Genomic DNA, 26,790 nt, shown 5'->3' with positions numbered 1-26,790 from the left:
ATGCCAAGATATAATAGAATTAATAAAAAGACATCCCCCACTCAAACCGCAAGCCAAATTCTCTCCCTACGCTGTAATGACTTCCATATTGTTAGCTGCCACAATTTCAATATAAAAGCTAAACCTGAATTCAAGGACTCTGCCCCTTCAACAGGATGGTTTGTTGGAATGAAAAGGATTTTAATGAATTTCATCGTACGATCTCCATCGGACGGCTTTTCACCCATCCTTTTCTTCTTTGACGTTGTCAGTTCACTTCAATCGCGTGGTTGTTTCCACGGTAACCACTTTCCCACTGGATATTGCCAGTCTCCATGGCAACAATATGCTAAACCTAAGTTCTGGTTTAATAGAGAGAAACAGTAATGGCGTCTTTTTGTAGGCACTAACTCCGCCATGGTTCTTTGGACATAGCCTATGGGGAAATGAATGGTGTTTTTGTGGGGGTTTTGTATATATGCAGATAATAAGGTCTGGTAAACACAGGCTTAGGAGATCTTATACGTTTTGCTCTATGGGATAATCTTCATCGGCTAACTTCACTTTTTGTGATAAGTATTTTTGTAATCAAAAAGCACAAAGGCTTCTTAATTCATAAAGGTAATGTTAACTTACTGATACAGTATTCTCATAGGGGAAAAAAGTATAAAATCTCCTAAGCCTATTTTAACCTCAAACCTTATTCCAAAACCCTATTCTTTCCCCATAGGGTGGCTGAACGAACCAGAGGTAACTCATTTCCGGGTTTTAGTACTACAAGCTCTATTCAGAGTTTGGCACTGAACTGATAGGTGAGGAATGGTGCAGAAATGTCCCATTACAAAAAATTGCCCATTTATAAAGGTCAATGGCTTCATCAGTCACCCCTGTATCATTTAGATTAGCCAATTCTCCAGAAAGATCATTTAAGTTGTATAGCGCTTTTCATTACAAAGAAATGAGCTCAAAGCACATAAAAAGCAACACAAACAAAGAATACATTTAAATTGGAGATTGAATGTCACTATTTGAAAGGCTGGTAGATGACGCATTTTAGATTGGAAAGGTAGCTTTAGCAGAGGGGGCTTCGATGGTACAGCCAGAGAAACAAAGACTGTCTGCCAAACGGGCACGGAGTGCTTCATCAGTGCACCACATCTGCTTCTCCGGTGGTCACTTCCTCCATAGGACCCATTCCTCCGTAGGTACTGGTCCTCCATTGCCCAACATGTAGCACCCACCTGGGGGATGACATGGCTGCTGAAAAGCACACAAAATTCACCACATCTTGGCAGTGGTTAAAAACAGTCCCTGAGCCTCTAATGCCATCTCTAGACACAGCATGCAGTGCTTCTTGTAATTCTTACTAACAGATTAAACAATAAAGCCGGGGATGCATTACTTGCCAAAGACATGCCTTTTCATCCCAATTCTGCAACTCTGAGTCAAGACCACTCATTCAAGGGTTTTTCTGTATTTATTCTTTCTACATTGTATAATAATAGTGAAGGCATCAAAACAATGAAATGGTACATATGGAATCATGTAGTAAACAAAAAGTTTGAGATTCTTCAAAGTAGCCACCTTTTGCCTTGATGACCGCTTTACACACTCTTGGCATTCTCTCAACCAGCTTCACCTGGAATGCTTTTGAAGGAGTTTCCACATATACTGAGCACTTGTTGGTTGCTCATCCCAAACCATCTCAATCGGGTTGATGTAGGGTGATTGTGGAGGCCAGGTCATCTGATGCAGCAATCCATCACTCTCCTTCTTGGTCAAATAGTCCTTAGACAGCTTGGAGGTGTGTTGGGTCATTGAAAAACATATGAACCACACATGCGGATATCATCTGTTCACCTACTCTGCGTCTCACAAAGACATGGCGGTTGGGGGAAAAAAGGACAGATTTCCACCCGTCTAATGTCCATTGCTTGTGTTTCTTGGCCCAAGCAAGTCTCTTCTTCTTATTGGTGTCCTTTCAGTAGTGGTTTCTTTGCAGCAATTCGATCATGAAGGCCTGATTCACGCGGTCTCCTCTGAACAGTTGATGTTGGGATGTCTGTTACTTGAACTCTGAAGCATTAATTTGGGCTGCAATTTCTGAGGCTGGTAACTCTAATGCACTTATCCTCTGCAGCAGAGGTAACTCGGTCTTCCTTTCCTGTGGTGGTTCTCATGAGCCAGTTTCATCATTGCGCTTGATGGTTTTTGCGACTGCACTTTAAGAAACTTTAAAAGTTCTTGACATTTTCCGCATTGACTGACCTTCATGTCTTAAAGTAATGATGGACTGTCGTATCTCTGCTTATTTGAGCTGTTCTTGCCATGATATGGACTTGGTCTTTTACCAAATAGTGCTATCTTCTGTATACCACCCCTACCTTGTCACAACACAACTGATTGGCTCATATGCATTAAGAAGGAAAGAAATTCCACAAATTAACTTAACAAGGCACACGTGTTAATTGAAATGCATTCCAGGTGACTATCCTCATGAAGCTGGTTGAGAGAATGCCAAGAGTGCAAAGCTGTCATCAAGGCAAAGAATCTCAAATATAAAATATATTTTGATTTAACACTTTTTGGTTACTAGATAATTCCATATGTGTGTTATTTCATCGTTTTGATGTCTTCACTATTATTCTACAGTGTAGAAAATGGTTAAAATAAAGAAAAAACCTGGAATGTGTCCAAATTTCTGACTGGTACTGTAAGTGATCAACCCCCACAGCAGTCAAACCCCACATTTGTATGAAAATACAACAAAAATAACAGCCCCCCCCCTGCAATATTTACAGATCTCTTTGCCTAGGTGACCTCATGGAGAAGATGACCCCCCTCAATATGTCCAAGGCTGACGCAGGCTAAAATTAAACATTTATGTCTTATGACTATTTTTAAGGGTGATTTCACACTTGGTCCCTTTTAAGCCACTTTTTGTGAACTCAGTGCGGTTCGCTCAACCCCATCAAACACCTTTGGGATGAATTGGAACACCGATTGCGAGCCAGGCCTAAACACCTAACATCAGTGCCCGACCTCACTAATGCTCTTGTGGCTGAATGGAAGCAAATCCCTGCAGCAATGGAGGCTGTTATAGCATAAAAGGGGGGGCCTACTCTATATTAATGCTCATGATTTTGGAATGAGATGTTTGTCATGCAGGTGTTCACATACCTTTGGTCATATAGTGTTCTGATTGCATTTAGTTAAAATATGAGAAAAATTGTAATCAATTAACTTCCAAAATGTAAGTAGGTATATCTAGCTGTCTGATAACACATTCTGATTAAATGGCTTGTCCTGCACTTTGTAAAAAGTGTGCATGTTGGAAAATGATCTTGGTTTCTTTCTAAACCTAGCAATGTGAAAGCAAAGAGGACTCGGTCCACAAAATAGGTGAACTGGCTGAAGGGTTGAGTCCTCATGTAAAGGCAAGGGCAATGTGAATACAAAGACAACTTTTATTTTCATTTTTTTTTTACCCCAGAGTTCACTTTAAAGAGGACTATACGTGAAAACACCCTAAATTGGTGTTAACAGACCCGCAGTAGCCTAGACATAGCGCCATCGATCCATGTCTGTGGGGAAAGTGAAGGCCTGATGTAGAATGTTCTGCCCTCCTTAATGGCCACAGTTTGGAACCTCTGTCTGTCTCCATGACCTCGTCACCTCTTAACACACCTGACTGTTTCTCCATTATATTTGGCTTGTGCCAGAGTGTATTCGATGCGTTAGGGATGCACATTGCTTCACTGGCTGTCAGTAAACTCTGCATTTAAGGAGAAAACACATTGCACTGAATAACGCTCTGCCGTTCGTTCGCAGTTCATTCGCTTGCTGACTGCGCAGTGTGTTTAAAGCCCCCATGCTGTCTTTGTAATTGTATTTTGAAAGCATCACTGTATGTCTAATAAATCACTGTGTAAATCACTGTGTGAAAAGAATGCCTCCTTTTGGGCATTTAAAGGTTCTGCATGGTCAAGCTGTCATCTGCAGTGGCCGTACAGCATTTACTGTGCTACGGCCTCTAGAATATCAGGGCATTCATACCACTTGCGCTTCGCGGAGCAGAGCTGTTGTGAAGGAAGTTGTCAAGGAAGTGAGCTTGACCCCCAAGGAAGGGACCTCCCACCCCCATCTACCGTTAACCAACCATGTCAATGTGGAGCTATACGGAGCCCTCCGCATTGTTACAACATTTTGGAGGCGCTCAGTGATGCGGTACAGAGCTCGATTTGGCCTCCGGAGGCGCTGCAAATTGCATCACACACTCCGTACAGAGTCTCCAGATCCCAATCCGGAGAAAGCATAAATTGGCTTATTGAAAGCAAATTTAAAGATATTTACATACACAGACTTGATTGGCTGATAGGATGTTCTAGAGCCAAACCCCTTACCCAGATGAACAGTCATTGGTCTATTATAATCAGATGTGATGTAGGCAAAAAGTTCCATCCCACCTGAACGGACTGAAATAGCAGGATTTCTTTTTCAAACCACTCTTACACAAAAAGGGCATTATCACAATTTTCTAAATGTTAGTATTATTTGGAACTCATTGTGGAAATATACTTTTTTTTTAAAGCAGGAGACTCACATTTTAAACTGCACTGCCCCTTTAAAGGACTAGAATCGGTTTGCAAATGACTGGCGGCTAAGTACTCTCGGCCAGCAAACTACCGGTGTGTCCATGCCGTTAGTCTAAACAGTCAGGAGAGAGTTCATGGTTTGAGATGGTGTGTTTTTTGTTGCTGCAACTAATCTTTCACACAAATTGCATTACGCAGCCTCCTAGATTAGGAAAAGTCGATATTTTTATCGTATCTAGGCCTAAGTGGATCCTGAAATTACTTTGATCCAACATTGACTTTTATGAATCTACCCACAAATGATTAAAACACCTAACCAGCGTATAGACTAGGCTAAAGAAGAGACATTTCTCGTCAAGCATTTTGGATCAATTCTTACCTCAATCTAAGCACTCGAGCCGAGGCAGGTTTGCCTTCCTCCCTTAACCATGCTTTCATATTAATTATATTTCGCGATATTTGGCCTTAAGTGGTTGGAATTCAATACAAGTCAAAGAAAGAACAAACTGTCCAAGGTTGGTTGTTTGTGGTAGTTTGGCCAACATAGCCTACAGTCTGTAAAAGCTTGACTCACCCTCTGGCTGTCCTTTTGGTCAGAAAACTATGAACACTTTTGACATGAAAAGCAGAGTAGAAATGCTTTCAAGTCTTAGGATGAGACATGGTCTACTTGAAAGCTACGCCCACCTTGCTTGCAGCAATGGGCCGTGGGAGATATTTCCTCACATGAGCCTTGTAAAGCGCTTCACATCTCTAGCGATTTCTCATTAGCTCTGGTAATTGCTGGATTCATCAATGTGGTATGTTTGACCAATCAGACTGAATGGAAGTCAGATTGAATGGGTAGATAAAAAGAGCTCCAGTAATAACATTGGACATTGATTTTTGTTTTCCTAGAGATTTGTTATTCTGGTTAAATGGACTCGCAGAGCACAGCTTGAGTGACTGGCCTTAAATCCTTCCCACATTTGGATGGGTGGGGTGGGGGGGGTTCTGTGTCAAAACACTTTGGTCTATGTAGAGCTTTTAAATAAATTAGGCCTACCTGGTTTTACTCCTCGCCGTGATTCCCTTAACTCATGTCTTACATTTTCAGGCACCTGTCTCTTTCTAAGGCGTTGAACCGTTAAACCTTGTCCATTCCCTACAGATGAGACCAGCTCACCTTGAATGGATTTCATGTCAGGGAGATGTCACAGCAGCTCCTGTGGGGTTCCCTTCACATTAGCTGGAGCGAAACAGGCAGGGATTAGTCTTGTCCAGCTTGCTGCTCAAACTACCAAGGGGTGTGTGTGTGTGTGTGTGTGTGTGTGTGTGTGTGTGTGTGTGTGTGTGTGTGTGTGTAAATTGAAGCAACCAAGCCTTGCACTTGGCCTGCATTGACAGGGCTAAACACACAGGTGCTTAAGGCTCAATGCTTAATTACTCTCCATTAGTGTGTGAGCTCTCCAGAGCAACGTGAAATAGGAGCGGTAGGAACCAGAGATTCAGGTCATCTGTGAGCTGTATTAATTGCCCCACCTCTTCTTACTTACTGGTGTACTTACTACTGGTGATGGTAGCCTATCCCAAACAATAACACCATAAGCTTAGCAGCCTCTGGTTTTCTGTTCAGTTTTTGTCTTTATGCTCTGAGTTAGTTTTTATCGACTTAGTTTGTTTGATGCACTTATCTGTTCAGCTATGTGAAAAGCGGAGTGCCTTGCGATAGTTGTCGAAATGATTGGAGTCTTTCAGTGTTTTGTATGGGCTGTCTGTTTGCCACTGAATCTGTTTGGTCTCTTGTTGCTTGCCCTCTGGCAATAAAGCCAAACAAGCCCCTTATAAACAATACATTATTTTTCTTTTTTGGAGCCCCACCATGACAAAACAACAGCAACTTGCCCTTTGTGTTTCTCTCCCAGAGCCTCGCAGGGTGGATAATTTGGGCTGTGGACCTTAGCTCTCTGATAGTGCAGAGATCTATACTGTTTAACAAGCCCTGGATGCATCCAGAGCAGAAAGGAACAATCACTCTGCTCATCCTAGCCTGGGTTAACCCTCCCACAGAGGGAGCACAGGTACTGTACCGTCCATATGATAACAGCAGAGAGACATTCAAACTGTACTTTCATTCCAACTTGCTTAGTGGTTTGCATCATTAAAAGCAGGCGACACTGGATTGATGGAAACACTATTGATGGACTACTATGGTCAGAGTGAATGACCCTTAGTTCCACTCTGGCCTGCTATTCTGCAGGGTCAGGATCATGGTGGTGATGGGCTATAGATGTAAAGTCCCAGCATGACTCGGGGGGGATTTGGCCTGGTAATGGATGAGACCGTCAGTCAGGAGAAAGCCTCTGGAATACATCTCCCTTCCTGTAATCTCTCCCCACAGGGACAGCCGTGTTCAAAACGACATGATCTCTCTTCAGACACACCGTGGCGGAGCGGGATCCACTGGGTCTGTATTCATTCATTGGGACGAGAGATTCATTATGTAATGGGTTTGTCTGCGTTCGTTAACCTAACGTAGCAGGCGTAAAATAAACACCTTTAGTGGCGTTTCTGGTCATGTCGAGAAACAAACTACTGTCGGTGGAGGATCTCTTCTGCACTCTTCAACCAATCCTGTAAATGTGGAGGAGGAGTTAAGATGGAGTGTCTCCTTGTTAACGTCCAAAAGCGGAAGTCTCATCACAGGCTCTGTCCATTTCCCCTGAAAACCAGATGCATCTGGTTGATTCCGAACCGCTGAGGGTGGCATTCATAGTCAGTGGGAGAATCTCAATTGCATACTCCTCAAGCTCTCTCTCCTCGCCTCCTCAAAACCCATTAGAGGAGAAGGTCAGAGGGGAGGGTTTTGAGAAGGACGCGAAGAGAGAGGTCGCAAGGTGTATGCAATTGAGATTCTCCCATTGTCTCTCTTACTCCATTGCTGCGCCGTCTCTAGTGCACTTAATCGTGTGTGTGAGAGAGAGACCCTGGTTGTGTCAGAGATAGTGATGTGAGTGAGTTGGTATGCTCACCCTTGGTTGGAAGGGTCAGACTATGACCTGATACTGGTCTGTAACCTTGCTCTTCCTTCTGATCTACCCTGCTCTACCTTCTGATCTACCCTGCTCTACCTTCTGATCTACCCTGCTCTTCCAACACATGGCTGAGGAAGAGAGAGTGCTCAGACACACAGAGGTTTTCCAGGCACACAGAGCACGTTCAATTTAGTCCATCTCTGGTAGAACATGAACTGCAGGATATTAGACCAGCCAGCCCTGCTATTATCCCATCAGTATGTGTCTAGAGTAGACCCCTGCTGACAGAGGTCGGACCAAGTCACTATTATTTGAGTCAGAAGCAAGTCTCAAGTAGGGCTGTGGCGGTCATGAAATTTTGTTAGCCGGTGATTGTCAACCAAATTACTGCCGGCAATTAGCATAAACATGTTTAGCATCTCCTGGCTTCCACACATGGGCTACAAGCTACTGATGCAGACCTTTGGAACATCTACATTTAAAAAAGAAATCCATTATTTATTTTAGACAGGTCTAAAGAAACATGATATAAAGAAAATCTCTATTTCAGAAGAACAGAATAGCATACTCTGCGTTTTCCTTATGTTAGGCCCTGTGCTATGCCATATGGCTGTGGGCTACACTAGTTTATTTAGCAGACAAGATTTGCTTAGAATTCTGTGGCATTATTTTTTATTATGATATAGTATAAAGAATACAATTGAACATAGCTTAATAAAATAGAAAGGATATTTTCTCAAAGATTTCAAAGGAAGTGCTCACATGCGGCTATTCTGTGTTGAGCGGTTAACAAAGTAACTGATCCTCTATGCTTCATTTAGAGTTACTTATGCAACTTGAGTTGTGATACAAACGTTGGGCCATATGTTTAGATTTTTAATACATTCTAAGGCTGCATGATGGGACTAATGATGATCTGAAAAAAGTTGCAAGCTGCACACACTTCATCATTCACAATTTGACAAGCACTTGATAATATTCTCATCAGGCCTCGAATTTCCCGGCGGCTTCCCCCTTGTGTGGCCGTAATGCCCCCTAAAGAATCCATGCCTTTTGCGGCCAAAGTTGCCATTGTGCCCTTGGGCTGAATATAATATGCTAATTATAATTCCTTTCTCCCGGCTGCTGTGCTCCAAAGCACTTCACATTCACATGGCTCTCTCGGATATGCCCGTCACGTGATCGGGTCCTTCTCCCATGCATTTACGCTAAGAAGTAGGCTACAAGTGAATGAAGACAGACACATCGGGGACGCGCATTCCTCTTATCAAATTCCGAGGTGCATATTGAAGACGTTAGAACTAGAGGTCGACCGATTATGATTTTTCAACGCCGATACCGATTTATTGGAGGACCAAAAAAAGCCGATGACGATTTTAAATAAATATATTTAAAAAATGATTTTCTTTTATTTGTAATAATGACAATTACAACAATACTGAATGAACACTTATTTTAACTTAATATAATACATCAATAAAATCAATTTAGCCTCAAATAAATAATGAAACATGTTTAATTTGGTTTAAATAATGCAAAAACAAAGTGTTGGAGAAGAAAGTAAAAGTGCCATGTAAGAAAGCTAACGTTTAAGTTCCTTGCTCAGAACATGAGAACATATGAAAGCTGGTGGTTCCTTTTAACATTAGTCTTCAATATTCCCAGGTAAGAAGTTTTAGGATGTAGTTATTATAGGAATTATAGGACTATTTCTCTCTATACGATTTGTATTTCATATACCTTTAACTATTGGATGTTCTAATAGGCACTTTAGTATTGCCAGTGTAACAGTATAGCTTCCGTCACTCTCCTCGCTCCTACCTGGGCTCAAACCAGGAACACATCGACAACAGCCACCCTCGAATCAGCGTTACCCATGCAGAGCAAGGGGAACAACTACTCCAAGTCTCAGAGCGAGTGACGTTTGAAACGCTATTAGCGCGCACCAAGCTAACTAGCTAGCCATTTCACATCGGTTACACCAGCCTAATCTCGGGAGTTGATAGGCTTGAAGTCTTCAACAGCAGAGGCAGGTGGTTAGAGCGTTGGACTAATTAACCGTAAGGTTGCAAGATTGAATCCCCGAGCTGACATGGTAAAAAATCTGTCGTTCTGCCCCTGAACAAGGCAGTTAACCCACCGTTCGTTCCTAGGCCGTCATTGAAAATAAGAATGTGTTCTTTACTGACTTGCCTAGTTAAATAAAGGTGCAACATTTTATGTTTTTTTTAATCGGCCCTAATTAATCGGCCATTCCGATTAATCGGTCGACCTCTAGTTAGAACTGTCCTCATTTACTTTTCTTCAGCCAATAAGATGAGTAGGCCTATGTCAATATACTGTCCCCCATAGTACAAAAGTTGACCTATTCGAGAAATAAATATTCCAAAAATACTCTGGGAAAGTTGTGGGATGTGATAGATCCCAAATTAATACAACCACTTGCATTAACAAAAAAAATTGAAACAATGAGGCTGATCGTTTAGCTTAAAATGTTGATAAACTATTTGGGTCTTTTTTTTTTCACATTATAAGCGCAGCCTATGTATGCCAGTTAGGCTCTACAGCGGTTATAAAGCAGATTAATTTGCTTAATTTTAAGAAGTTATTTGGCCACTTTAGTTGTGATACAAACCTTATCATAACATATAGGCCTATGGGCTAGGATTCATGAGGTGTGTGACTTTGAAAAAGTGCTGTTTCTTGCCTTAATGCACAAGCTGGGCATCATTCACAAGTGATAATACATCATTCACAAGTGATAGGCTAATATTGTCACCCATCAGACTATTCTTAATTTAATGTTGTCTTTAGATATACTAAATAATACGTGTGAAATTAGTTTTGATTTAGAATTGACCGTTATCTCGGAACAGGGGCAGAGGGAAAATACATGTAATCTATGCACTTAAATAGCAAATGGATGACTCTTTTCCCCGTGGTTTATTTTCATGCAAGCCAGGTAGGCTATACTCCTGTTGTAAATCTAAGGAATGTGCTTAATATTAGGAAAGTTGATAGATAAATATAGTAGGCCTATCCTTCAGAAAGCTGATGGGATCTTCCTATTTTTAATATAGCCATCAAAACTGTGATTTCTCACGCAATTGCATAGCCTATAGAAATGTTGCGCAACTCATGGGCACTCATTAAGTGTTTGATTAGATTTTTGATTACATTTGCGTTGTCAGTGATTTAGAGGGACAATTGAGTACTGAGTACCAGGCAGTTAGCAAGTGTGGTAGGCTACTAATTACCATCAGCAGCATCAGAGCTTGGAGAAGCCTAGTTACCGTTACTAAACGGTCACGTGGAATTTGACTGCCGTCATGACTCGTGACCGCCAGCATGGCAGTAATACGGTCACTAACAGCCTTAGTCTCAACTCACAAGGTCCAGGTCTCAAGTCAAGTCCCCAGTAGAATGGGTCGAGACTCGAGTCAAGTCCAAAGTCAAAGTCTAAGAGAAAGTCCCAAAAAATTCAAGTTAAGTCTGAAGTAAAGGAAAATAAAAATCTATACAGGCAATGACTTGTTCAGCTACACATTTTGTATATTTATTGAGGCTACCAGACAGCTCTTTTCATTATTTTGTCTACAACAAATTCCAAATGCAAGCTTCATAAGTCAATTATAGATTTCAAGCAATGTTGACATACCAAAAGACCAGTAGGCCTATGCTAGTAATTGTTGCTTGATGCTTCTCTGGTGAGCTTGCAAGGTAAACTGTTCATATTCTTGATCACAAATTATTTTTGGTGCATGTTCATTTATGGCAATCCTCTCTCCTTACAATTTGACGATTGACCTGCACCCGATCCTATAGCTGTGCAACAAATCACCAATCTGTTCGCTAGCTCGGTGGTTTTCAAACTTTTTGACCTGTGACCCCCAAAAAGGAGTGGTTCAAAGCATGCGACCCCGGCACATGCACACGCGTACAGGATGAACTCACGTGCACAAGATGCAAGATCCAGAAATAAACGTGCATTTTGAGCTGAAAGTCGTTCATGTTAGTAGTTAATATAAACTAGGGATATCATGTCACATTGTCACTTCTCTGGAGTCCAGACCAAGCAGGATCAAACGGCTATCCTGTATGCAGCGGTGGCTGCAGGATCGGATGGAAAGCATGATCTGTCTGTGGACTTTTTCCTCAGAAATATTGTAACATATTCTGGCAAATAAATTACATCTTCATCCCATAAGTATTGAAGGTAGTGCGATGATACAGCTATCTTTAGACATATAGCCAATACCACCACTGAGGAATATAATTATAACCCAGCCAAACAAGGCCTATCGGAAATATGGAAAATGATCAATGAAGTCATCAGGTAGCCAGACTATTGTTGTTGCAAAGATGCGTCTGTAGCTAAATGGTACTTTATATGGATAATGTTAATTTACAGTAGGTAGGTAAAGGCTATTCTGTTTTAATTAGTTTTTTTTTTTAACAAGCGCTTTCTGGTCCCTAATCTGAGTGTTCGTTTCCTTTGCGCACCAATGCTGATGACTGGTCAACAGTCAAGACGAGCAACTTTTTGCTTCTGAAGCACAGATTAGATGTTTTTTAAACAAGAATTTGGTGCTATGCCTAGGCCTATGTTAGTGACCAGATCGAAGAACACAGGTAGAAATATAAAATACAAATGGTTGTAAATATGTATGCAAATAATATATTTTCTTGATTTCAGTTTCACACTTGCAACCTCCCAGAACCATCTTACTGCTCTAGCTTACCCGACCTGTGTTGATTGATAGTTTGCTAGTCCAGTCAGAGGGTTGAGTGTGCATTTCACTAGCCAATCTGTTTTATTTTTGCAAGTGCGATACTGTCTCTGGCTGCGTGGAGAGTAGTCCACAGAGACTCTGTGCCACAACATGAGTGACAAAACATTACAAAACCTGGTCAGATCATTTCAAGTCATCAGTCAAGTCTTAGTTATTTTATTTTCTATCAGTTGAGTTTCAAGTCATCAACTGTTTCATCCACACACCTCTACTTTTACCTTCACTTTCTGTGGGAGCTCATTTTTCTCTACAGCTCTGGGAACTTAGTGAAACGGGAGCTACTCTCACCTTGTCTCTATTCTCACTTTCTATAGTAGGTACAGGTTTGGCATGTTAGCCAGCTGCAGGCAGCAACTGCTGCCCAGTTGTGGTAGTAGTACAGCCTTCATGATGTAGTGTCCCCTGGACCCTGGTAGCAGCCCCACTGAGGGATGGGAGCGTTGGAATGGGATTGGCAAGGACCAGGGTGTACCCTAGGGACAGACCAGTAGTCCAGGCACCCAGACACCTGATACACAGAACTGGAAAAACCAGTGGATCGGAAGACTGTCACACCCGCAATCTGGCCATCAATACACTCCTCTCACCTCCTGGCCAAGGTTCCTTTAGTTTTGGCTGCATTCATTTTGGCTAGTCGACGAAACATAATCTCAAACCTGAGATGGTTACATTTTTACCAGACAGCTTTAGAACATTGATGGATCCTTAGCTCAACTGAGCTTCAGCTTTGGACTCCCATCCTCCACTTAAGCACCAAAGCCCAGAATGACATACTTATTAATAGTGTGGCCAGGTTGGTGGGAGTGCTGGCTCCAGCTCCAGCTCTGGCTGCACAGCGGGTATGGCCAGGCTTCCAAGGTGTTGCCATCTGGAGGGAGGTGATGGTGATACATTCAGGATGACTTATATCCGCTTGGAAGTAACAGTCCTCTGCCATAACTCTGCTGGATAGTCAACCACCACAGCTCCCTGCTTCACAGTATCTTTGCCTAGTATACTATGTTTCCTGGTTCTCACATAGTGCCGTAACTAACAGATGGCAAACATGACTAAAGATAGCCTGCTCTCACCTCTCTTATCACATCTCTAAATCCACATACGCGAAAGGATGTATGTCACTCTCATCAACCTATCACTGCCTTTTCGAGGCCCCAGCCAGGTCTTTATGATCAAGTGTGTTTTTGCTTGGAATTGATTTTCACACAACAATCAATGAATGAGAGTAGCTTAAGTGCTCTGAACGGCAGTAATGCTTGTCCTCTTGTCGCAGGCATTTTCCCCTCCTGCTGTTGAATATCATACTAATGGAATAATCGAGCCCTCTCGCCTCGCTGGACCCTATCGCATGTCATCTAGCCTCCTCACAACAATTCCTCCTCTCTGAGAGACAGTAATGCATGTTTAGGATCACTTCTCCTTATGTGTTGTGAATGGAACAATTTGGGCACAGTTCAATGTTAAGTGATTTGTTATTTGTGAATGACATTTGTTGACGTGTGTGTGTTTGACTTATTAACCGTTAAAGTCTGATCAGGTAAAGTCCGACCTCCTTATATCCTTCAGTGATCATAGCAATATCTCTGCTACATCCCTGGTTATAAATGATGTGGTTAACTTTATGGATTAAAGGTAACATTGTGCTGCCCGCTTCATTGATCTGTCAAAGGCCTTCAATACTGTTGATCACTCACTGCTAATTCAGATGTTTTTTATATTGATGGTGTTAAATCAGGTTTTCTGCACATAATAAAAAGTGTCCTGCACTTGTCTATTTGTGGGAAAATCCCCCTGATTTTAATTATTTTGTCTCATCCCTATTCACTTATGACTTTAAAAAAAATGACTTTTTAAAATTATTATATGAGCAAATATTATTTATTTGGAACGTCAAGCCAGACAAAATGAAATGGGCCTATTTATATAATCAATATGAATTCTGAGGGCAGAAATGATTAAATATTAAAGCATTGGACCTCTCACTAAAGGCTTTATTCATACAAAAACTAGACTTAAATCCGAACTGATTCTCTAGCAGATTAGTAAGAATGGCTCACCTCGTGTTTGATACTGTATATACAGTGCATTTGGGAAGTACTCAGACCACTTGACTTTTCCATATTTTGTTACGTTACAGTTTTTCTTCATCAGTCTACACACACTACCTCATAATGACAAAGCAAAAACAGTTTTTATTTTTTTATTTTGCAAATATATAAAAATAAAACCTAATAAACTGAATTTACGTAAGTATTCAGACCCTTTGCTCTGAGCCTCCAAATTGTGCTCAGCTGCATCCTGTTTCCATTGATCATACTTAAGATGTTTCTACAACTTGATTGGAGTCGACCTGTGGTAAATTAAATTGATTGGACATGACTTGGAAAGGCAAATACCTGTCTATATAAGGTCTAACAGTTGACATGGCCTGGTTTTTGCTCTGACACACAATGAGGTTGAAGGAATTGTTTGTAGTGCTCCGAGACAGGATTTTGTCAAGGCACAGATCTGTGGAATGGTACCAAACAATTTCTGCAGCATTAAAGGTCCCCAAGAACACAGTGGCCTCCATCATTCTTAAATGGAGGAAGTTTGTAACCACCAAGAATCTTCCTAGAGCCTGCCGCCTAGCCAAACTGAGCAATCAGGAGATGGGCCTTGGTCAGGGAGGTGACCAAGAACCCGATGGTCACTCTGACAGAGCTCCAGAGTTCCGCTGTGGAGATGGAAGAACCTTCCAGAAGGACAACATTCTCTGCAGCACTCCACCAATCAGGCTTTTATGGAAGCCACTCCCCAGTAAAAGGCACATGACAGACAGCTTGGAGTTTGCCAAAAGGCACCTAAAGAACTCAGAACATGAGAAACAAGATTCTCTGGTCTGATGAAACCAAGATTTTACTTTTTGGCCTGAATGCCAAGCGTCATGTCTGGAGGAAACCTGGCACCATCCCTACGGTGAGGCATGGTGGTGGCAGCATCACGCTGTGGGGATGTTTTTCAGTGGCAGAGACTGGGAGAGACTAGTCAGGATCGATGCAAAGCTGAATGGATCAAAGTACAGCAGGATCCTTGAAGAAAACCTGCTCCAGAGCACTCAGGACCTCAGACTGGGGCGAAGGTTCACCTTCCAACAGGACAGTGACCCTAAGCACACAGCCAAGACAACGCAGTGGCTTCGGGACAAGTCTCTGAATGTCCTTGAGTGGCCTAGCCAGAGCCCGGACTTGAACCCGATCGAACATCTCAGAGAGACTTCAAAATAGCTGTGCAGCGATGCTCCCCATTCAACCTGACAGAGCTTGATAGTTTCTGCAGAGAAGAATGGGAGACACTCCCCAAAAAAGCTGTGCCAAGTTTTTGTAGCGTCATACCTAAAGAAGACTTGAGGCTGTAATCGCTGCCAAAGGTCCTTCAACAAAGTACTGAGTACTTATGTAATAGTGATTATTTCAGCATTTTTTGTTGTTGTAAACATTTGTAAAAACCTGTTTTGCCTTGTCATTATGGGGTATTGTATGGAGATTTATAAGGGGGGGAAAATTATTTAATCAATTTTAGACTAAGGCTGTAACGTAACAAAATGTGGAAAAAGTCAAGGGGTCTGAATACTTTCTGAATGCACTGTATATACAGTACCAGTCAAAAGTTTGGACACCTACTCATTCAAGGGTTTTTCTTTATTTTTTAAAACTATTTTCTACATTGTAGAATAATAGTGCAGACATCCACACCATGAAATAACACGTATGGAAACATGTAGTAACCAAAAAAGTGTTAAACAAATCAAAATATTTTTACATTTGAGATTCTTCAAAGTAGCCACACTTTGCCTTTGACAGCTTTGCACACTCTTGGCATTTCTCTCAAGTTTCACCTGGAATACTTTTCCAACAGTCTTGAAGGAGATCCCACATATACTGAGCACTTGTTAGCTTGTTTGTCCTTCACTCTACGGTCCAACTCATCCCAAACATTGCCTCTATGGCAATTCAGAAAACTGATTGCGGACCTTATTACTGATGAATGTCTTTGTTTTTTATGACAGTGTTTTCCTTTCTGGTTGCATTTTGTATTTATATTTTGATGTCTGTGATTTCTGTAATTCAGGGCTCATCTGTAAAAGAGACCTTGGTCTCAGTAGGACTCCCTGATTCAAAATAATACAAAAAATGTACTTCTCAAAGTATTGTCATATAAGACTTGCTCTCCTTTGCCTTTCATTATTTTCTTTTTGTATTTTACCCCCATTTGTCTCCCCAATTTCGATCTTGTCTCATTGCTGCACCTCCCCAACGGGCTCGGGCGAAGCGAAGGTGGAGTCATGCGTTCTCCGAAACATGACACGCCTAACCACGCTCCTTAACACCAGCCAGCTTAACCCAGAAGCAAGCCGCACCAATGTTGTAGGAGGAAACACGTTCAACTGGTGACTGGCCCGCTCAAGGACTGGCTAGAGCGCGATGAGTCAAGTAAAGCTATTGGACAAATTCAGATGCTTCGTTCCGTTTGCTTCCGTTTTTAAGAAATGTTTTGCAACGTAATCGGAGTAATGAATACGCCTGAGGCGAGCCAGCACTAGGGGGAGAGAGGTGTCAGGCTTAAAAAAAAACTGTGGTGCGCATATGTCTTGTTATGCTGTCTTGCATGCAAATTCTCCAGAGTAGCCTAAAGTTTACCTCTTCCTCTCTGATTTTATTTAAATTACACAACTTTCCCCAGGCCTTTTATAGCCAATCGTCTAGTTAGGCTATAAGATTAAAAATAACGTTTTTAGATAAGAGGTGATGAGTCTCCGTATCTAATATCTACGCTCTGCTTTGAAATTGAGCTTGGTGTGGAGGATAATTCTACCCACTTCCGACCCAACACTTTTTCCTGTCCTGCCAACATACGCCGCTGTTTCTAGTGATGGTCATGTGTTTGGCTTGGTGCAGCCTGCTCTGAATACTACAGTTTCATGAAGATCTGTATGAGTCTGACTCTGGCCCTTTCTCTCTCGTGTTCTACCCTAGCTGTCCGTTCCTGTCGCTGCAGCTCACCCCAGCCATCCCAGTGATTGGGGGGGTGCTGTTTGTCTTTGTGCTGGGGACTCTCTTCAGGACCAGCTTCAGTGACCCAGGGGTCCTGCCCCGAGCAACGCCCGATGAAGCTGCTGACCTGGAGAGACAGATCGGTAAGAAGACCTCTCTCTATTCGCTCTTTGTCACATTTCCTCTTTCTCCCTTCTTCTTAATCCTCCCTCTCACACGCCCTCCTCCTTTTCCTCCCTCCCTCCTTCTTTCATGTTCCCTCCTCTGTACAGCCACCGCTCCCTCTCACCTTGACCTCCACCTGCTAGGCCAAGGCCAGTGGTCTTGTTGTCTGACTGATGCCTCTCCCTCAGGGGCGGCTGTGTTCCATTTAGCCCCTGGCAGGTCACATACAGTGCATTTGGAAACTATTTAGACCCTTTGACTTTTTCCACATTTTGTTACGTTACAGCCTTATTCTAAAATCGATTAAATACATGTTTTTCCTCATCAATCTACAAACAGTACCCCATAATGAAAATGCGAAAACAGGTTTACATTTTTTTTTTGAAAATGTATTACAAATAAAAAAACAAATACCTTATTTACATAATGTTCAGACTCTTTGCTGTGAGACTTGAAATTGAGCTCAGGTGCATCCTGTTTCCATTGATCACCCTTGATGTTTTTACAGCTTGATTAGCTGTCAAATTCAATTGATTGGACATGATTTGGAAAGGCACACACCTGTCTATAAGGTCCCACAGTTGACAGTGCATGTCAGAGCAACAACCCAGCCATGAGGTTGAAGGAATTATCCGTAGAGCTCCGAGACAGGATTGTGTCGAGGCACAGGTCTGGGGAAATGTACCAAAAAATGTCTGCAGCATTGAAGGTCCCCAAGAACACAGTGGCCTCCATCATTCTTAAATGGAAGAAGTTTGGAACCACCAAGACGGCCAAACTGAGCAATCGGGGGAGAAGGTCCTTGGTCAGGGAGGTGACCAAGAACCTGAAGGTCACTCTGACAGAGCTCCAGCGTTTCCTCTGGAGTTGGGAGAACCTTCCAGAAGGACAACCATCTCTGCAGCACTCCTCCAATCAGGCCTTTATGGTAGAGGGTTGAGGTTAGGGCTCTGTGCAGGCCAGAAGCCACTCCTCAGTAAAAGGCACATGATAACCCGCTTGGAGTTTGCCAAAAGGCACCTAGAAACTCTGACCATGAAAAACTAGATTCTCTGGTCTGAAACCAAGATTGAACGCTTTGGCCTGAATGCCAAGCGTCACGTCTGATAGCAACCTTGCACCATCCCTACGGTGAAGCATGGTGGTGGCAGCATCGTACTGTGGGGATGTTTTTCAGCGGCAGGGACTGGGAGACTATTCAGGATCGAGGGAAAGATGAACGGAGCAAAGTACAGCGAGATCCTTGATGAAAACCTGCTCCAGAGCGCTCAGGACCTCAGACGGGGCGAAGGTTCACCTTCCAACAGGACAACGACCCTAAGTACACAGGGGTGGCACTGTACTGTACTGGAGCACTGAAGGCTGTGGGAACTTGTGTGCCCATCACGTCTTCAAAACTACATCTCCCATGATCCCACATCACAGTCCCTCTATCAGCTCTGTAGTTCATCCCAGGATCACCTACCATGCCCATGTCTGTCATTGGCAGCATCCAAACAAACTGCCTCTTGCCCAGATCCAAGGGTGTATCTGTAGTGGTGTGCCAAGCAGTGACTAGCTGCTGTCTACATGGACAGATCTTTCTATTTATCTGTTCTTAATATAAACCTCTGAATCCAGCTATCTATCCCACAATGGTGATTTTAGGACCATGTTAGGGCTCACTACCCATCCACCCCCAAGCACAGACTGAGCACCCCTCCAGTTTATGAAATCTCCAGTCCGGATTAATGCTGCCCATACATTAACCTGGCTAGAATACTGGCTAGAGGTCCTTTGTCAGAAATGCCAGATTTAACCCACTGAGAGAAAGGTCACTGGATTTTCCCATAGTGAGGAGAGAGAGGAAAAAGCCCTTAAATGTAATGTGGATTACATACTCTGACTGTCAGGTTCTTTCTCTCTCTCACTCCCTTATTCCCTCCACTCCTTCCACCTCTCCCTCATTCTCGCTCTCTCTCTGGTTCCCACTGTTGCCCAATACTCCAGTCATGCCCTGGCTGGATGACATGCAGACACATTAAAGCAGATCTGATAGCTCTTATCCTGATCCAGCTCTCACAATGAGTAGACATCTTACTCTGCTTCAGACTCTCACTCTTTGTGTTTTATCTCTGTCTTCACCTTTATATTCCTTGACCCCCCCCCGCCCCCCATTCCCTTTCTCTCGTGTGACTTGGCCTATCTCACATGAATCTTTCTGGCCTCTTTCACCATCTCTACCATCTCCCTTTCCATCTTTCTCTGTCACACGCACACACACACACTCGCACACCCACGTCAGGGCTCATTCCTCACGTTTACAGGCTGTATTTCTTAGGCTTTGTGTGTAAGTGGCTGGCTGCTCCCATCCGTCCTCAGCCTAGACAGCCATGCTCTTTTCCAGCAGCGCAACCTTATATGACTTGACACACCCAAGCGCACGAATACACACACACGCACACACACTGACTGCACGTCTCTGAGAAGACGACCCTCGTCTTCAGAGGGGGCTCTCATTAGTGGAGCTGAAGCTCTCCCTCTCGCTGTGCTTCACAGCGTTAGGAGACGTGAGTGTGCGGTGTTGTCATAGCATGGTATGTTATGTATTCTCTGTTTCACTGGGTGAATGAGCATTCTACAGCCCGCTCTGCTACTGGTGTTAGAGGTGCTTCCTTTACAACGCATGCTGTTATTACAAAGCCTTTTTTACTGTCAGTGTTTACAGGGTTGTAACTGTGCAGACAGACTAGAGACTCTCTGGCAACTCGGCTCATGTCATCAACTCCCTCCCTGCCTGGGTTGATATTGTGGGAAAATACCAAAGTCTGGCAGTCAGTCTGTAAAAAGGCTGATACAGACAACTCAGATTTATGTGTGTTTTTATTTTTACCAGCCTAGCAGTGTTGATTTTTGAAATATACTACCTGGCCTATGATGGACAACGATAAAACACAGTATCTCACCTATCTGGTGTATGTGACAATAAAATACAATAAAAGTCATTGTTTATTTGTCAGTTTGAATCCATGTTCCTGGTAGTGTTGTTGAAGGTAACGAGCAGTGGGTTCCAAGGACCAGAGCTGGTGTTGCTGTGAGAGAATGACTAAATATAGGCATATTAACTCATGGGACTGGTTCCTGGAGAGAGAGAGCGAGGCAGAGAGAGAACGAGGCAGAGAGAGAATCTCCCTGCTTCAGCGGCCTCCACAGTGTGAGGGAAGGAAATGAGATAGTTTCTGCCTGCTGTGGTCAGTCGCATTTTGCAGAAAGAAACACTGTCCGAGTGTATTAGTGGTCCTTAAAATGATACCTACTGATGCTTGGCGTGACATGACGTGCACACTGTCCAATTTGTCTATGGCCTAAGTGCTTGTTACGTTGCCTAGCTTATAGTGTTATGACAGCGCGGTGTAAGCTCTCCCTGACTCCTTGGAAAGATGACAGTCAGTCAGTCAGGCTAAATTAGAATAGATCACATAGTGAAGTAATGTTGAACTGGTTCTTCCTTAATTCCCAGCAGCCTTCTGAATAATTCATGCTATTGTCTTCCCTTCAAAGTGGTAAAGGGCCTCAGTTCACCTCTGGTATTGATCTGTTGTGAAACTATAGACGGAATGAGACGGAACACGGTGCCTATTCATCGGTGCCCTATGTCTGGGATGCAATGTGTGTCCTATAACAGGAAGTGCAGTGTTGTGTCCTGTGTTGTTGTAGATGTTTGCTGGATGGACACATCTGTCTATCGTTAGGGGAACCACAGAGGGGAACTGTGGTTTGCTGAGAGCAGCAACTTTCTCACTCCCACTTTCACTCACTCTTTCTCTCCCTCAATAACTCTCCACCTCACCCACTCTCCATCTCACTCCCATCTCCTCTGGGCTCAGTGGCTAAAGCCTGCTGTGTAAATCAATGGGCCCCTGTCCTGACTCCTGTCCTGTCCCTGCTACACTACAATACCAAAGCTATGTAAACACCTGCTAGTCGAACATCTCATTCCAAAATCATGGGCATTAATATGGAGTTGGTCCCCCCTTTGCTGCTATAACAGCCTCCACTCTTCTGGGAAGGCTTTCCACTAGATGTTGGAACATTGCTGCTGGGATTTGCTTCCATTCAGCCACGAGAGCATTAATGAGGTCGGGCACTGATGTTGGGCGATTAGGCCTGGCTCGCTGTCGGTGTTACAATTCATCCCAAAGGTGTTCGATGGGGTTGAGGTCAGGGCTCTGTGCAGGCCAGTCATGTTCTTCCACATCGATCTCGACAAACCATTTCTGTATGGACCTCGCTTTGTGAACTTGGGCATTGTCATGCTGAAACAGGAAAGGGCCTTCCCCAAACTGTTGCCACAAAGTTGGAAGCACAGAATCGTCTAGAATGTCATCGTATGCTGTAGCGTTAAGATTTCCCTTCACTGGAACTAAGGGTTCTAACCGTAACCATGAAAAATAGCCTCAGACCATTATTCCTCCTCCACCAAACTTTACAGTTGGCACTATGCATTCGGGAAGGTAGCATTCCCCTGGCAACCGCTAAACACAGATGTGTCCATCAGACTGCCAGATGGTGAAGTGTGATTCATCACTCCAGAGAACGCGTTTCCACTGCTCCAGAGTTCAATGGCAGCGAGCTTTGCACCACTCCAGCCGATGCTTAGCATTGCGCATGGTGATCTTAGGCTTGTGTGTAGCTACTCGGCTATGAAAACCCATTTCATGAAGCTCCCGACGAACAGTTCTTGTGCTGACGTTGCTTCCAGAGGCAGTTTGGAACTCGGTAGTGAGTGTTACAACCGAGGGCTGGCGTTTTTTTTTAAATTATTTTTTACGCGCTTCAGCACTCAGCAGTCCCGTTCTGTGAGCTTGTGTGGCCTACCACTTCGCGGCTGAGCCCTTGTTGCTCCTAGACGTTTCCACTTCACAATAACAGCACTTACAGGTGAACGGGGTAGCTCTAGCAGGGCAGACATTTAACCAAATTACTTGCATCCTATGATAGTGCCACGTTGAAAGTCACTGAGCTCTTCAGTAAGGCCATTCTACTGACAATGTTTGTCTATGGAGATTGCATGGCTGTGTGCTCGATTTTTATACTCCTGTCAGCTACGGTTGTGGCTGAAATAGCCGAATCCACTAATTTGAATGGGTGTCCATATACTTTTGCATATATAGTGTATGTGTGTACTGGATATGATAGTAGGGGAACTCTCCAGCACAGTCAGCCTAGTAGATCAATCTCCACTGTTGTTAGTGCAGCTCCTCTTTCCAGGCAACCTGTTTGTCTGCCTGTCTGCCTGTCTGCCATGTTTAACAATGCAGGCCCTGGGCAGAAGTGGCATCACTGCAGAGACTGAGAATCTGGCATCCTTCAGGTGGGTGCATGCCAACTCCAAAAGCTCTCAGAAAGACATTACCAGAACGACGGTGGAGATCTCTCTTCCCTTCTGGTCTCTTCTGCTGTGCGTGCCAGAGACCGAGTGTAGACGAGCCAGTAAATGTCAGGGGATGTTTCTAAAGCCTGTGGCCATGCTAAACTCCTGCTCCTCTCCCTGCAGAGGAAATAGGTGGTGTGTGTGATGGTGATCGGCTGAGGAGGATGCACTGACATTTAGGGTTTGTTGGTCGCAGCCAGGCCCTATATGATTATTAAGGTTTCCCACAAGGCTCCTGAGAAGTTTTGAACAATTCAAGTGTTTGTGTGAGTGCATACTGTGTGTGGTCGAGAAATGCATCAGCAGCAGGGCCCTCCTTATATTTCACAGCTCTTTCATCCATCTTCTATCCTCCCACCCTTCTATCCTCCCTTTCTTCTCCTTCCTCTATCCCTCTTCTCCCGCTGCCCATGCTGCCAGACAGACAGTCTTGTTACAGGGAGAGGAGAAGAGAGGCAGAGCAGTGGAACCAGGGTTATAGCTCTGTCTGCCTGTCATGCATGTCTTTAGCCCTCAGAGGATGTGCTCCAAACAGTTTCCTTTCCTCAGAGTCACACAGTGTGACTGGCTGGGTATGCATGACTGTCTTAAAGAACATCCCAAAATAGATTGATTTCTACAGTGCTCTTTGTGTTTGACCGCCACCCAGTCTCTATCAAGATACCCAATCTACTAGAATATGGAATAGAGAAGGTGGCGGCAACCCAATAGAACACCCTGGATGATGAACCTCTTACTCCTGCATATTATTGGCAACATTTTGAGTTGAGTATTTCTGTGTTTGATGTCTTCTCTGGGTTTATAGAACAAGCCATGGAAGAGCCAGTACCCTGGCATACATATTATCTGCCCACTCACTGTAAGAAGTATGAAATGTTATTCCCCCGAGATGCCAGGACAGGGAGAGAATACATCAAGCACTGATGAGTCTGAGCAGCGTGCCACCCAACATCAGACCTGGGCCTGACTGACTGATGGCTGCTCTGGTAGTAGTACCACAGAGAGGGAGTTTAGAAAATGCCAACACTGCCTCAGTAACAGAGTGAGAATGTACACTGAGTGTACAAAACATGAATCCAGTTGAAAGCTTTGATCCCTTATTGATGTCACTTGTTAAATGAGTGTAGATAAAGGGGAGATGACAGGTTAAATAATGATTTTTAAGCCTTGAGACAATTGTGAAATGGATTACGTGTGTGCCGTTTAGAGGGTGAATTGGCAAGACAGAAGGTTTAAGTGCCTTTGAACTGGAGTTCGACCGATTAATCGGAATGGCCGATTCATGTTAGTTTAAATTCATGTTTTTAAAAATAATTCTCCACAATTTCGTGGTATCCAATTGGTAGTAGTTACAGTCTTGTCTCATCCCTGCAACTCCCGTACGGACTCGGGAGAGGCAAAGGTCGAGAGCCATTCGTCCTCCGAAACACAACACAACCTAGCCGCACTGCTTCTTGACACAACGCACATCCAACCCGGAAGCCAGCCGCACCAATGTGTCGGAGGAAACACCGTACGTACACCTGGCGACCTGGTCAGCGTGCACCTGGCCCGACACAGAAGTCGCTAGTGCGCAATGAGTGCACGCAGAGTCAGGGTATATGCAACAGTTTGGGCCGCCTGGCTCGTTGCAAACTAATTTGCCAGAATTTTACATAATTATGACATTGAAGGTTGTGCAATGTAACAGCAATATTTAGACTTATGGATGCCACCCGTTAGAAAAATACGGAACGGTTCCGTATTTCACTGAAAGAATAATTGTTTTGTTTTCGAAATGATAGTTTCCGGATTTGAACATATTAATGACCTAAGTCTCGTATTTCTGTGTGTTATTATATTATAATTAAGTCTAGGATTTGATAGAGCAGTCTGACTGAGCAATGGTAGGCAGCAGCAGGCTCGTAAACATTCATTCAAACAGCACTTTGCTGCGTTTGCCAGCAGCTCTTCACAATGCTTCAATCATTGCGCTGTTTATGACTTCAAGACTATCAACTCCCGAGATTAGGCTGGCAATACTAAAGTACCTATTAGAACATCCAATAGTCAAAGGTATATGAAATACAAATGGTATAGAGAGAAATAGTCCTATAATAAGTACAACCTCATTAATATGGTCAAACCCGGAAACTATCATATCGAAAACAAAAAATATATTCTTTCAGTGAAATACGGAACAGTTCCGTATTTTATCGAACGGGTGGCAACCCTAAGTCTAAATATTACTGTTACATTGTACAACCTTCAATGTTATGTCATAATTATGTAAAATTCTGGCAAATTAATTACGTTCTTTGTTAGGAATAAATGGCCTGTCAACAGTTCGCAACGAGCCAGGCGGCCCAAACTGCTGCATATACCCTGACTCAGCTGACACTGAAAGCAAGAGAAGTGACACAATTTCCCTAGTTAATATTGCCTGCTAACATGAATCCTTCTTTTAACTACATATGCAGGTTTAAAAAAATATACTTGTGTATTGATTTTAAGAAAGGCATTGATGTTTATGGTTAGGTACATTATTGCAACGATTGTGCTTTTTTCGCGAATGCTCTTTTGTTGAAGTAGGCTGTGATTTGATGATAAATTAACAGGCACCGCATTGATTATATGCAACGCGGAACAAGCTAGTTGACCTAGTAATATCATCAACCATGTGTAGTTAACTAGTGATTATGTGAATGTTGATTTGTTTTTTTATAAGATAAGTTTAATGCTAGCTAGCACCTTACCTTGTTTCCTTGCAGCCACATGGTCCTTTTGATGCTGCACTCGTGTAACTGGTGGTCAGCATGCCACGCAGTCTCCTCGTGGATTGCAATGTAATCGTCCATAATCGGCGTCCAAAAAGGCAGATTACCGATTGTTATGAAATCGGCCCTAATTGCAGTCTTGTCTCATCGCTGCAACTCCCGTACGGACTCGGGAGAGGCGAAGGTTGAAAGCTGTGCGTCCTCCCAAACACAACCTGAAGCCTATAGGGATGAGTTTAGGAAATTCATGTAAAGGATGACGCACTGCTTGCTTAATGAGTACCGCTTCGCTCTGATTCGGCTCATACGAGACTCAACTCAGGACCTCTTCCTTGCCGTCACATGTGACTGCCCTCCTGAAGCGTTCCAACCCAACACGCTGTAAAAAAAGGCCTTCAACTGCGCAAGAGGCGACCCTTCAGGCTAATGAGTGAGTGTCACAGATCCCCATCTGCTACATTCACCCCACAATCTCACTCCACAGCGACCCCAGTGGTTAAGCTGAGCGCAACTGTAAATCTGGCACAAAAGTACCAGTGGCACTATTGTAAATGACTTCATGTTGCCTGCTTAGCGAGTACCACTCCCCCCTGATTCAGCTCATACGGAGACTCGACTCAAGACTTCTGCCTCAAACACACGTGACCTCCCTCCTGAGGCATTCCAGCCCATCGTGCTATTAAAAAAAGGCTGCCTTCAAATACGCAAGGAGCGCCACTTCAGGCTGAGGATCGAGTTTCACAGATCCCTATCTGCTACACAAATAAAAGTCTTCAAGATCCAGCAAGGTTACTCATTAAAAGAGTGTGGTTTGAGGCCTCCCGAGTGGTGCAGGGGTCTAAGGCACTGCATCACAGTGCTAGCTGTGCCACTAGAGATTCTGGGTTCGATTCTAGGCTCTGTTGCAACCGGCCGCAACCGGAAGACCCATGGGGCGGTGCACAATTGGCCCAGCGCTGTTTGGGTTAGGGGAGGGTTTGGCCGGCAGGGATGTCCTTGTCCCATCGCGCACTAGCGACATCTGTGGCGGGCCGGGTCACCTGGT

At 43.6% G+C, this 26,790-nt stretch overlaps 1 protein-coding gene across 4 annotated transcripts in view; it reads left to right on the top strand.

The window, feature by feature from the left end:
- LOC111963154 (palmitoyltransferase ZDHHC14) overlaps positions 1-26,790 on the top strand; it is a 99,017-nt gene that overhangs the window by 24,593 nt on the left and 47,634 nt on the right. For all 4 annotated transcript variants that reach the window (XM_023986393.2, XM_023986391.2, XM_023986395.2 and 1 more), the window contains one exon: positions 17,394-17,554. In XM_023986393.2, the coding sequence (XP_023842161.1) occupies positions 17,394-17,554 (161 nt within the window). The remainder of the gene's footprint in view (positions 1-17,393; positions 17,555-26,790) is intronic.

This window comes from Salvelinus sp. IW2-2015, linkage group LG4q.2 (genome assembly GCF_002910315.2).
Source record: "Salvelinus sp. IW2-2015 linkage group LG4q.2, ASM291031v2, whole genome shotgun sequence".
NCBI lineage: Eukaryota > Metazoa > Chordata > Actinopteri > Salmoniformes > Salmonidae > Salvelinus > Salvelinus sp. IW2-2015.
The sequence above is the reverse complement of the archived record's forward strand: the minus strand, read 5'-3'. Positions and strand labels throughout refer to the sequence as shown.